Source organism: Ixodes scapularis, unplaced genomic scaffold (genome assembly GCF_016920785.2).
Source record: "Ixodes scapularis isolate PalLabHiFi unplaced genomic scaffold, ASM1692078v2 PGA_scaffold8__174_contigs__length_109621045, whole genome shotgun sequence".
Taxonomy (NCBI): Eukaryota; Metazoa; Arthropoda; class Arachnida; order Ixodida; family Ixodidae; genus Ixodes; species Ixodes scapularis.
This window is the reverse complement of record NW_024609883.1, coordinates 40,364,267-40,377,540: the sequence shown is the minus strand read 5'-3', so window position 1 is coordinate 40,377,540 and position 13,274 is coordinate 40,364,267. Positions and strand designations below refer to the sequence as shown.

Here is a 13,274-nt window from a genome sequence, read left to right as displayed (position 1 = left end):
AACATCGAGTTACAAGACCCCCCTCGTGCAACAAAAGCTGTATTTTGAGAACAGATTTCGTTAAAACTGTGACCACTTTTCTGCGGAGCCGAATGGCACCGCAACATCGAGTTACAAGACCCCCCTCGTACAACAAAAGCTGTATTTCGAGAACAGATTTCGTTAAAACTGTGACCACTTTTCTGCGGAGCCGAATGGCACCGCAACATCGAGTTACAAGACCCCCCTCGTGCAACAAAAGCTGGATTTTGAGAACAGATTTCGTTAAAACTGTGACCACTTTTCTGCGGAGCCGAATGGCACCGCAACATCGAGTTACAAGACCCCCCTCGTACAACAAAAGCTGTATTTTGAGAACAGATTTCGTTAAAACTGTGACCACTTTTCTGCGGAGCCGAATGGCACCGCAACATCGAGCTACAAGACCCCCCTCGTGCAACAAAAGCTGGATTTTGAGAACAGATTTCGTTAAAAACGTGACCACTTTTTTCCGGAGCCGAATGGCGCCGCAACATCGAGCTAAAACACCCCCCTCGTGCAACAAAAGCTCTATTTTGAGAGCAGATTTCGTTAAAAACGGGACTAATTTTTTTTTCTGTCGACGATTTCCCTCTCGACGTATAGGGGAAAGTCTAATAAAATATCACATGTACACGTTAGAAGACGTGGTCTGTCATTACAACAAACACTCGAACGAACTGGCCACCGTGATCTTAGCCGCCAGACTCACGAGGGATCCGGAGCGCACGAGTCCACGAGGGATCCGGAAGCGGCCCTCGTGGACCTGTGGCGCACGTACGGGTCCGTCTTCGACGCTCTGGATCTTTTCCGAACACGCGGCACGCGTTCGACGCAAGGGCGTCAGGGATCTCATGCACGCCGTCGTTCCGTGGGAAGCTTCCGTAGACACTTCCTTCGTAGATCACGGTTTTCGCAAGTGCTGGTGGAGCGTTTACTTGCGAGATCACCTGGCCGTCGAACCGTTGAGCCCTAAAGAAAGGAAAGTCTACCTCGCAGATTTACGTTCGTTGGGAATAGACGATTGGAAACCCGTCGCGAATAACAACGAGAGGGCGATCCCTTCCTCGGCTCGAGTGCGAGGAGGAGGGCCCGTGGCCGGACGTCCCAAATACGACCCTCGATTCGCTTACTGGCGAGACAACGTCAAAGACGATCCGACTAATCTACTCGGCGAAGAGACTTGGATATACGCATCCCACTTCCAAAAACAACTTCGGAGACGCATCGAAGAGATCGATCGTTACAGGAGCGTCTACGACGTAAAAGAAGAAGAAATACCGCGGCATTCGGACTACGAAAGACGGACGACGTTAACGCTCAAAAAGTACGGAGTGGCCGCCGACAAAAACGTGGCGCGAGAGTTTGCGCACTTGGAAATGGCGTACGCCGGACTTCGCGACCTGACCGAAACGGAAACGTACGTCGCGCGCACCAACGCCAGAAAAGCGTCTCCGGCGACGTACGAGGCGTTCGACGGGTTGCTGGTCACGCGAGACGCGCCCGCGAATCGCAGGATCGCGGCTTTCTATAGACTGGCGAGCGAGGCGGTGACCGGAGAAGTACTCCAGGCCCTGCGCGAATTGATCGTCGGACGACTGGAAATCGGATCGCGGCAGTTGCCGCCGCCGCAACGGCGGCCGCGTTCGGAGGAGACCGACGACGATCGGGAAGCCGTCTCCTCGTTTCTCCGTTTCCGACCGCCGCCACCACCACCACCGCCTTCGTCTAAAGAAAAAGAGACCGTAGTAGTAGATTTGGATCGGCTTACGACAAAGTCTTTATTTCCTTACAAACTATGTACTTACTGGGAGAAGCGAGTGAGGGACGCGGGAGGTCCCGGTCCATTACGACGCGTGGCTGTTCTTGGAAATGGCACACCGTTTTGGTGACGCGATCGATAGCGCTCGAACCAACGTTCTGTACGGATTGCCGAGGTCTCTCGAAGACTTTGTAGGTAGAGACTTGTCTTTCGAATGCGAAACGTCCGCCGAGTACCTGCGAATGCGGAGAGACGCCCTGCGAAGTCTGAACCTGGCCGCCTCCGACGACATCGAATACCGTCTACAGCTCGTTTCGTTACACGAACTCTCCCAAGAGATCGGGCGTTTGAATCGATCCGAAATCGAACGGGCGCGGACCGCAGTCGCCGGTGCGGCGGCCGTTCTGTTCGAGGTGTTTCGTCTTTCGGAAATTCCATTTTACGTAAAGATGCACATGTTACGTCCCGTACAACACCTCCTGACCACCAGTCTCCTCGAAGACGTCTTGACGGTGGTCACGTTTCGTCTGGGTGGAACGACGACGAAAAAAGACTCCGAGACTAGAGCCAGGATACTGGCGAAAGCTCGGGCGTACGTACTACCACCACCGCCGCCGCCACTACTAAAGACGGTTGCCCGACACGCTAACGAGTCCGGAGTTTTGAGTTATCTCGTGGTAGAAGGTCTGACCGCTGCCGCGGTGACCACCGCCGTAGCGGTAGCCGCCACGACGAGACGCGAACGTTGAAGAAAAAAACAAAAACATTCCGTTTATCACCTATACACGAAAGACTACGCGATGTCCGTCAAAGTCACCGCCGCGTACTGGGTCCGTTACATTCGCAATCGCACGCCGACTGGGACTCATTTGGCCGGATGGAAAATATTGGAGTATCTGCGTACCAAGCCGAGGGTATTCGTCGAATGGTTCAGAAACCTTCCAGATGCCAACGACGAATGGATCCTGTCGTGTTACGAATCGCTGAGCAAATCGTACGACGAACCCCAATTGCGCAGCGGCGCTTATTTAGAAGAGTCGGAGGGGATATTTAGAGAGATGAAGTTGTTGTCTGCCATCGGCTTGCAAGAACTTAGGTCTCTATACAACAGATTGAAAGAGTTTCCCGAAGATCTTGGCACTCGCCGTACTTGGCGATTCGAGTCCGAGGCCTGGAGCCTGATGGAATTGCTGCGTTACTACATTAGCAATGGCGAGGACTTTTCCAATTTCTTCGAACGCTTTCAATCGGGACCGTCCGACATCAAAAACCGTCATTTACTCGCTTCGGATTGCCATCAAAGAAGATTCGTCGTCCCCTATAGACGTCTTTCTTCCGAACAATTCGAATCGTACTCCAAAGACTTTGAAGGCTTCTCTTTACGACTTGGACACGAAACACTTGAACGACATACGAGTGGTGGGACCCAGGGACCGCGATCCTTCGCCACCACTTCCACCTGGTTTAAAGGACCGCGAAGAACCCCCGCAACCACCTCAACAGCAGCAGCAAGAGCAGCAGCAAGAGCAACAGCAGACGTTCGACGACACGGAAGTGTCCGACGCGAAACCTTCGGCCGCGTCAAATTTCTACGCGTACGCCATACCGGCGTCTGTCGTCGCGTTCTGTCTTTCGGCCGTGGTCGTCGCCAAGTCGTAACAAAAAAAAAAATGTTTTTCTTCTGGCCGGTCTACGAAGTCTACATGAACGATTACGAAAATTCGGTTCTAGCCACTCGAGCGTTTTGGTATCGACACGTTCGTGATCGCGAACCGACCGACGTCCAAACGAACCCCTGGAAAGTCATGGAATATCTGCGCACGAGACCGTCCAAACCGGCTTTCGTCAAATGGACGAAATCGACGGAGGAAGGATACAACACTCGAGTTCGCAGAGTACTCGTGGAGGCCTTGAAAGTTCGCGAAAAGTACATTTCGGAGTATTACGACGAAATCTACGCCGAACATCTCGAACGAATCTTTAGAGAAATGAAATTGTTTTCTCTGGCGGCTCTGCGCAATTTGGCTTCTCTATACAACGTACTGAACGAAAAGCCCAAAGAAACCCTACTGTCTCTTTTGATGCAGACGTGGCGATTGAAATCGCCGGGATGGATCCTGTTGGAGCTGATGCGCTACCACCTTCGCCGGGGAGACGACTTGGAAACGTTTCGACAACGAATTCAATCGATGGGACCTTCGGAGATGAAAAACGCGAGAGAAATCCGTTTAATACGAACTCGTCTGGACGAAAACGAGAATAAACGAGTAGACTTTCGCGTTTCGTTCGAAGACTTGGAATCCTATTCCAGAGATTTAAGGAGCGTCGTAGAAACTTACGACATAGACGCGCAGCATTTGGACGCCATGCACCCTTTCGTGCGCGCTCCCGCTCGGGACGACACTTCTTTACTACCGCATTGGTCCCCGCCGTCGAAGAAGAACCGCCATCGTCGCCGTCGCCACCGCCACCGCCGTCGCCGGAGATAACGGACGCGGGGTCGTCGTCGTGGTCGTCGACCCAGACGTACTACGCGCACGCCGTACCAATTTCGATAGTTGCTTTCGGTATGTCGGTGTTGGTTGCGACGAAAATACGGAAGAATCAATAAATATTGGGGGGGGGGGGGGTATAGAACACAAGTGGTCACGTTTTTAACGAAATCTGCTCTCGAAATACGGATTTTGTTGCACGAGGGGGATCTTTTAGTTCGATGTTGCGACGCCATTCGGCTCCCGAAAATAAGTGGTCACGTTTTTAACGAAATCTGCTCTCGAAATACGGCTTTTGTTGCACGAGGGGGTTCTTTTAGTTCGATGTTGCGACGCCATTCGGCTCCCGAAAATAAGTGGTCACGTTTTTAACGAAATCTGCTCTCGAAATACGGATTTTGTTGCACGAGGGGGGTCTTTTAGCTCGATGTTGCGGCGCCACTAAGCTCCGAAAATAAAATGGACACGTTTTTAACGAAATCTGCTCTCGAAATACGGCTTTTGTTGCACGAGGGGGGTCTTTTAGCTCGATGTTGCGGTGCCACTAAGCTCCGAAAATAAAGTGGACACGTTTTTGACGAAATCGCATCTCAGAATATAGCTTTTGTTGCACGAGGGGGGTCTTTTAGTTCGATGTTGCGGTGCCATTCGGCTCCGGAGAAAAGTGGTCACGTTTTTAACGAAATCTGCTCTCGAAATACGGATTTCGTTGCACGAGGGGGGTCTTTTAGCTCGATGTTGCGGCGCCACTAAGCTCCGAAAATAAAATGGACACGTTTTTAACGAAATCTGCTCTCGAAATACGGCTTTTGTAGCACGAGGGGGGTCTTTTAGCTCGATGTTGCGGTGCCACTAAGCTCCGAAAATAAAGTGGACACGTTTTTGACGAAATCGCATCTCAGAATATAGCTTTTGTTGCACGAGGGGGGTCTTTTAGCTCGATGTTGCGGCGCCATTCGGCTCCGGAAAAAAGTGGTCACAGTTTTAACGAAATCTGTTCTCGAAATACGGCTTTTGTTGCACGAGGGGGGTCTTGTAGCTCGATTTTGCGGTGCCATTCGGCTCCGGAAAAAAGTGGTCACAGTTTTAACGAAATCTGTTCTCGAAATACGGCTTTTGCTGCACGAGGGGGGTCTTTTAGCTCGATGTTGCGGTGCCAGTAAGCTCCGAAAATAAAGTGGACACGTTTTTGACGAAATCGCATCTCAGAATATAGCTTTTGTTGCACGAGGGGGGTCTTTTAGCTCGATGTTGCGGCGCCATTCGGCTCCGGAAAAAAGTGGTCACAGTTTTAACGAAATCTGTTCTCGAAATACGGCTTTTGCTGCACGAGGGGGGTCTTGTAGCTCGATGTTGCGGTGCCACTAAGCTCCGAAAATAAAGTGGACACGTTTTTGACGAAATCGCATCTCAGAATATAGCTTTTGTTGCACGAGGGGGGTCTTTTAGCTCGATGTTGCGGCGCCATTCGGCTCCGGAAAAAAGTGGTCACAGTTTTAACGAAATCTGTTCTCGAAATACGGCTTTTGCTGCACGAGGGGGGTCTTGTAGCTCAATGTTGCGGCGCCATTCGGCTCCGGAAAAAAGTGGTCACAGTTTTAACGAAATCTGTTCTCGAAATACGGCTTTTGTTGCACGAGGGGGGTCTTGTAGCTCGATGTTGCGGCGCCATTCGGCTCCGGAAAAAAGTGGTCACAGTTTTAACGAAATCTGTTCTCGAAATACGGCTTTTGTTGCACGAGGGGGGTCTTGTAGCTCGATTTTGCGGTGCCATTCGGCTCCGGAAAAAAGTGGTCACAGTTTTAACGAAATCTCTTCTCGAAATACGGCTTTTGTTGCACGAGGGGGGTCTTGTAGCTCGATGTTGCGGCGCCATTCGGCTCCGGAAAAAAGTGGTCACAGTTTTAACGAAATCTCTTCTCGAAATACGGCTTTTGTTGCACGAGGGGGGTCTTGTAGCTCGATGTTGCGGCGCCATTCGGCTCCGGAAAAAAGTGGTCACAGTTTTAACGAAATCTGTTCTCGAAATACGGCTTTTGTTGCACGAGGGGGGTCTTGTAGCTCGATTTTGCGGCGCCATTCGGCTCCGGAAAAAAGTGGTCACAGTTTTAACGAAATCTGTTCTCGAAATACGGCTTTTGCTGCACGAGGGGGGTCTTGTAGCTCGATGTTGCGGTGCCACTAAGCTCCGAAAATAAAGTGGACACGTTTTTGACGAAATCGCATCTCAGAATATAGCTTTTGTTGCACGAGGGGGGTCTTTTAGCTCGATGTTGCGGCGCCATTCGGCTCCGGAAAAAAGTGGTCACAGTTTTAACGAAATCTGTTCTCGAAATACGGCTTTTGCTGCACGAGGGGGGTCTTGTAGCTCAATGTTGCGGCGCCATTCGGCTCCGGAAAAAAGTGGTCACAGTTTTAACGAAATCTGTTCTCGAAATACGGCTTTTGTTGCACGAGGGGGGTCTTGTAGCTCGATGTTGCGGCGCCATTCGGCTCCGGAAAAAAGTGGTCACAGTTTTAACGAAATCTGTTCTCGAAATACGGCTTTTGTTGCACGAGGGGGGTCTTGTAGCTCGATGTTGCGGCGCCATTCGGCTCCGGAAAAAAGTGGCCACAGTTTTAACGAAATCTGTTCTCGAAATACGGCTTTTGCTGCACGAGGGGGGTCTTGTAGCTCGATGTTGCGGTGCCACTAAGCTCCGAAAATAAAGTGGACACGTTTTTGACGAAATCGCATCTCAGAATATAGCTTTTGTTGCACGAGGGGGGTCTTTTAGCTCGATGTTGCGGCGCCATTCGGCTCCGGAAAAAAGTGGTCACAGTTTTAACGAAATCTGTTCTCGAAATACGGCTTTTGCTGCACGAGGGGGGTCTTGTAGCTCAATGTTGCGGCGCCATTCGGCTCCGGAAAAAAGTGGTCACAGTTTTAACGAAATCTGTTCTCGAAATACGGCTTTTGTTGCACGAGGGGGGTCTTGTAGCTCGATGTTGCGGCGCCATTCGGCTCCGGAAAAAAGTGGTCACAGTTTTAACGAAATCTGTTCTCGAAATACGGCTTTTGTTGCACGAGGGGGGTCTTGTAGCTCGATTTTGCGGTGCCATTCGGCTCCGGAAAAAAGTGGTCACAGTTTTAACGAAATCTCTTCTCGAAATACGGCTTTTGTTGCACGAGGGGGGTCTTGTAGCTCGATGTTGCGGCGCCATTCGGCTCCGGAAAAAAGTGGTCACAGTTTTAACGAAATCTCTTCTCGAAATACGGCTTTTGTTGCACGAGGGGGGTCTTGTAGCTCGATGTTGCGGCGCCATTCGGCTCCGGAAAAAAGTGGTCACAGTTTTAACGAAATCTGTTCTCGAAATACGGCTTTTGTTGCACGAGGGGGGTCTTGTAGCTCGATTTTGCGGCGCCATTCGGCTCCGGAAAAAAGTGGTCACAGTTTTAACGAAATCTGTTCTCGAAATACGGCTTTTGTTGCACGAGGGGGGTCTTGTAGCTCGATTTTGCGGTGCCATTCGGCTCCGGAAAAAAGTGGTCACAGTTTTAACGAAATCTCTTCTCGAAATACGGCTTTTGTTGCACGAGGGGGGTCTTGTAGCTCGATGTTGCGGTGCCATTCGGCTCCGGAAAAAAGTGGTCACAGTTTTAACGAAATCTCTTCTCGAAATACGGCTTTTGTTGCACGAGGGGGGTCTTGTAGCTCGATGTTGCGGTGCCATTCGGCTCCGGAAAAAAGTGGTCACAGTTTTAACGAAATCTCTTCTCGAAATACGGCTTTTGTTGCACGAGGGGGGTCTTGTAGCTCGATGTTGCGGCGCCATTCGGCTCCGGAAAAAAGTGGTCACAGTTTTAACGAAATCTCTTCTCGAAATACGGCTTTTGTTGCACGAGGGGGGTCTTGTAGCTCGATGTTGCGGCGCCATTCGGCTCCGGAAAAAAGTGGTCACAGTTTTAACGAAATCTCTTCTCGAAATACGGCTTTTGTTGCACGAGGGGGGTCTTGTAGCTCGATTTTGCGGTGCCATTCGGCTCCGGAAAAAAGTGGTCATAGTTTTAACGAAATCTCTTCTCGAAATACGGCTTTTGTTGCACGAGGGGGGTCTTGTAGCTCGATGTTGCGGCGCCATTCGGCTCCGGAAAAAAGTGGTCACAGTTTTAACGAAATCTCTTCTCGAAATACGGCTTTTGTTGCACGAGGGGGGTCTTGTAGCTCGATTTTGCGGTGCCATTCGGCTCCGGAAAAAAGTGGTCACAGTTTTAACGAAATCTCTTCTCGAAATACGGCTTTTGTTGCACGAGGGGGGTCTTGTAGCTCGATGTTGCGGTGCCATTCGGCTCCGGAAAAAAGTGGTCACAGTTTTAACGAAATCTCTTCTCGAAATACGGCTTTTGTTGCACGAGGGGGGTCTTGTAGCTCGATGTTGCGGTGCCATTCGGCTCCGGAAAAAAGTGGTCACAGTTTTAACGAAATCTCTTCTCGAAATACGGCTTTTGTTGCACGAGGGGGGTCTTGTAGCTCGATGTTGCGGTGCCATTCGGCTCCGGAAAAAAGTGGTCACAGTTTTAACGAAATCTCTTCTCGAAATACGGCTTTTGTTGCACGAGGGGGGTCTTGTAGCTCGATGTTGCGGTGCCATTCGGCTCCGGAAAAAAGTGGTCACAGTTTTAACGAAATCTCTTCTCGAAATACGGCTTTTGTTGCACGAGGGGGGTCTTGTAGCTCGATGTTGCGGTGCCATTCGGCTCCGGAAAAAAGTGGTCACAGTTTTAACGAAATCTCTTCTCGAAATACGGCTTTTGTTGCACGAGGGGGGTCTTGTAGCTCGATGTTGCGGTGCCATTCGGCTCCGGAAAAAAGTGGTCACAGTTTTAACGAAATCTCTTCTCGAAATACGGCTTTTGTTGCACGAGGGGGGTCTTGTAGCTCGATTTTGCGGCGCCATTCGGCTCCGGAAAAAAGTGGTCACAGTTTTAACGAAATCTGTTCTCGAAATACGGCTTTTGTTGCACGAGGGGGGTCTTGTAGCTCGATGTTGCGGTGCCATTCGGCTCCGGAAAAAAGTGGTCACAGTTTTAACGAAATCTCTTCTCGAAATACGGCTTTTGTTGCACGAGGGGGGTCTTGTAGCTCGATGTTGCGGTGCCATTCGGCTCCGGAAAAAAGTGGTCACAGTTTTAACGAAATCTCTTCTCGAAATACGGCTTTTGTTGCACGAGGGGGGTCTTGTAGCTCGATGTTGCGGTGCCATTCGGCTCCGGAAAAAAGTGGTCACAGTTTTAACGAAATCTCTTCTCGAAATACGGCTTTTGTTGCACGAGGGGGGTCTTGTAGCTCGATGTTGCGGTGCCATTCGGCTCCGGAAAAAAGTGGTCACAGTTTTAACGAAATCTCTTCTCGAAATACGGCTTTTGTTGCACGAGGGGGGTCTTGTAGCTCGATGTTGCGGTGCCATTCGGCTCCGGAAAAAAGTGGTCACAGTTTTAACGAAATCTCTTCTCGAAATACGGCTTTTGTTGCACGAGGGGGGTCTTGTAGCTCGATGTTGCGGTGCCATTCGGCTCCGGAAAAAAGTGGTCACAGTTTTAACGAAATCTCTTCTCGAAATACGGCTTTTGTTGCACGAGGGGGGTCTTGTAGCTCGATTTTGCGGCGCCATTCGGCTCCGGAAAAAAGTGGTCACAGTTTTAACGAAATCTGTTCTCGAAATGCGGCTTTTGTTGCACGAGGGGGGTCTTGTAGCTCGATTTTGCGGTGCCATTCGGCTCCGGAAAAAAGTGGTCACAGTTTTAACGAAATCTCTTCTCGAAATACGGCTTTTGTTGCACGAGGGGGGTCTTGTAGCTCGATGTTGCGGTGCCATTCGGCTCCGGAAAAAAGTGGTCACAGTTTTAACGAAATCTCTTCTCGAAATACGGCTTTTGTTGCACGAGGGGGGTCTTGTAGCTCGATGTTGCGGTGCCATTCGGCTCCGGAAAAAAGTGGTCACAGTTTTAACGAAATCTGTTCTCGAAATACGGCTTTTGTTGCACGAGGGGGGTCTTGTAGCTCGATGTTGCGGCGCCATTCGGCTCCGGAAAAAAGTGGTCACAGTTTTAACGAAATCTGTTCTCGAAATACGGCTTTTGTTGCACGAGGGGGGTCTTGTAGCTCGATTTTGCGGCGCCATTCGGCTCCGGAAAAAAGTGGTCACAGTTTTAACGAAATCTGTTCTCGAAATACGGCTTTTGTTGCACGAGGGGGGTCTTGTAGCTCGATTTTGCGGTGCCATTCGGCTCCGGAAAAAAGTGGTCACAGTTTTAACGAAATCTCTTCTCGAAATACGGCTTTTGTTGCACGAGGGGGGTCTTGTAGCTCGATGTTGCGGTGCCATTCGGCTCCGGAAAAAAGTGGTCACAGTTTTAACGAAATCTCTTCTCGAAATACGGCTTTTGTTGCACGAGGGGGGTCTTGTAGCTCGATGTTGCGGTGCCATTCGGCTCCGGAAAAAAGTGGTCACAGTTTTAACGAAATCTCTTCTCGAAATACGGCTTTTGTTGCACGAGGGGGGTCTTGTAGCTCGATGTTGCGGCGCCATTCGGCTCCGGAAAAAAGTGGTCACAGTTTTAACGAAATCTCTTCTCGAAATACGGCTTTTGTTGCACGAGGGGGGTCTTGTAGCTCGATGTTGCGGCGCCATTCGGCTCCGGAAAAAAGTGGTCACAGTTTTAACGAAATCTGTTCTCGAAATACGGCTTTTGTTGCACGAGGGGGGTCTTGTAGCTCGATTTTGCGGCGCCATTCGGCTCCGGAAAAAAGTGGTCACAGTTTTAACGAAATCTGTTCTCGAAATACGGCTTTTGTTGCACGAGGGGGGTCTTGTAGCTCGATTTTGCGGTGCCATTCGGCTCCGGAAAAAAGTGGTCACAGTTTTAACGAAATCTCTTCTCGAAATACGGCTTTTGTTGCACGAGGGGGGTCTTGTAGCTCGATGTTGCGGTGCCATTCGGCTCCGGAAAAAAGTGGTCACAGTTTTAACGAAATCTCTTCTCGAAATACGGCTTTTGTTGCACGAGGGGGGTCTTGTAGCTCGATGTTGCGGTGCCATTCGGCTCCGGAAAAAAGTGGTCACAGTTTTAACGAAATCTCTTCTCGAAATACGGCTTTTGTTGCACGAGGGGGGTCTTGTAGCTCGATGTTGCGGCGCCATTCGGCTCCGGAAAAAAGTGGTCACAGTTTTAACGAAATCTCTTCTCGAAATACGGCTTTTGTTGCACGAGAGGGGTCTTGTAGCTCGATGTTGCGGCGCCATTCGGCTCCGGAAAAAAGTGGTCACAGTTTTAACGAAATCTCTTCTCGAAATACGGCTTTTGTTGCACGAGGGGGGTCTTGTAGCTCGATGTTGCGGCGCCATTCGGCTCCGGAAAAAAGTGGTCACAGTTTTAACGAAATCTCTTCTCGAAATACGGCTTTTGTTGCACGAGGGGGGTCTTGTAGCTCGATTTTGCGGTGCCATTCGGCTCCGGAAAAAAGTGGTCACAGTTTTAACGAAATCTCTTCTCGAAATACGGCTTTTGTTGCACGAGGGGGGTCTTGTAGCTCGATGTTGCGGCGCCATTCGGCTCCGGAAAAAAGTGGTCACAGTTTTAACGAAATCTCTTCTCGAAATACGGCTTTTGTTGCACGAGGGGGGTCTTGTAGCTCGATTTTGCGGTGCCATTCGGCTCCGGAAAAAAGTGGTCACAGTTTTAACGAAATCTCTTCTCGAAATACGGCTTTTGTTGCACGAGGGGGGTCTTGTAGCTCGATGTTGCGGTGCCATTCGGCTCCGGAAAAAAGTGGTCACAGTTTTAACGAAATCTCTTCTCGAAATACGGCTTTTGTTGCACGAGGGGGGTCTTGTAGCTCGATTTTGCGGCGCCATTCGGCTCCGGAAAAAAGTGGTCACAGTTTTAACGAAATATGTTCTCGAAATACGGCTTTTGTTGCACGAGGGGGGTCTTGTAGCTCGATTTTGCGGTGCCATTCGGCTCCGGAAAAAAGTGGTCACAGTTTTAACGAAATCTCTTCTCGAAATACGGCTTTTGTTGCACGAGGGGGGTCTTGTAGCTCGATGTTGCGGTGCCATTCGGCTCCGGAAAAAAGTGGTCACAGTTTTAACGAAATCTCTTCTCGAAATACGGCTTTTGTTGCACGAGGGGGGTCTTGTAGCTCGATGTTGCGGCGCCATTCGGCTCCGGAAAAAAGTGGTCACAGTTTTAACGAAATCTGTTCTCGAAATACGGCTTTTGTTGCACGAGGGCGGTCTTGTAGCTCAATGTTGCGGCGCCATTCGGCTCCGGAAAAAAGTGGTCACAGTTTTAACGAAATCTGTTCTCGAAATACGGCTTTTGTTGCACGAGGGAAGTCTTGTAGCTCAATGTTGCGGTGCCATTCGGCTCCGGAAAAAAGTGGTCACAGTTTTAACGAAATCTCTTCTCGAAATACGGCTTTTGTTGCACGAGGGAAGTCTTGTAGCTCAATGTTGCGGCGCCATTCGGCTCCGGAAAAAAGTGGTCACAGTTTTAACGAAATCTCTTCTCGAAATACGGCTTTTGTTGCACGAGGGAAGTCTTGTAGCTCAATGTTGCGGTGCCATTCGGCTCCGGAAAAAAGTGGTCACAGTTTTAACGAAATCTCTTCTCGAAATACGGCTTTTGTTGCACGAGGGAAGTCTTGTAGCTCAATGTTGCGGTGCCATTCGGCTCCGGAAAAAAGTGGTCACAGTTTTAACGAAATCTCTTCTCGAAATACGGCTTTTGTTGCACGAGGGAAGTCTTGTAGCTCAATGTTGCGGTGCCATTCGGCTCCGGAAAAAAGTGGTCACAGTTTTAACGAAATCTCTTCTCGAAATACGGCTTTTGTTGCACGAGGGAAGTCTTGTAGCTCAATGTTGCGGCGCCATTCGGCTCCGGAAAAAAGTGGTCACAGTTTTAACGAAATCTCTTCTCGAAATACGGCTTTTGTTGCACGAGGGGGGTCTTGTAGCTC

At 50.0% G+C, this 13,274-nt stretch overlaps 1 protein-coding gene across 1 annotated transcript in view; it reads left to right on the top strand.

Moving 5' to 3' along the window:
• Window positions 1-3,450: 3,450 nt before the first annotated feature.
• Window positions 3,451-13,274, top strand: part of LOC115318168 — a 54,779-nt gene continuing 44,955 nt past the window's right edge. Inside the window, exon 1 of the mRNA XM_040219418.1 lies at window positions 3,451-4,158. Coding sequence (XP_040075352.1) covers window positions 3,451-4,158 — 708 coding nt within the window. The remainder of the gene's footprint in view (window positions 4,159-13,274) is intronic.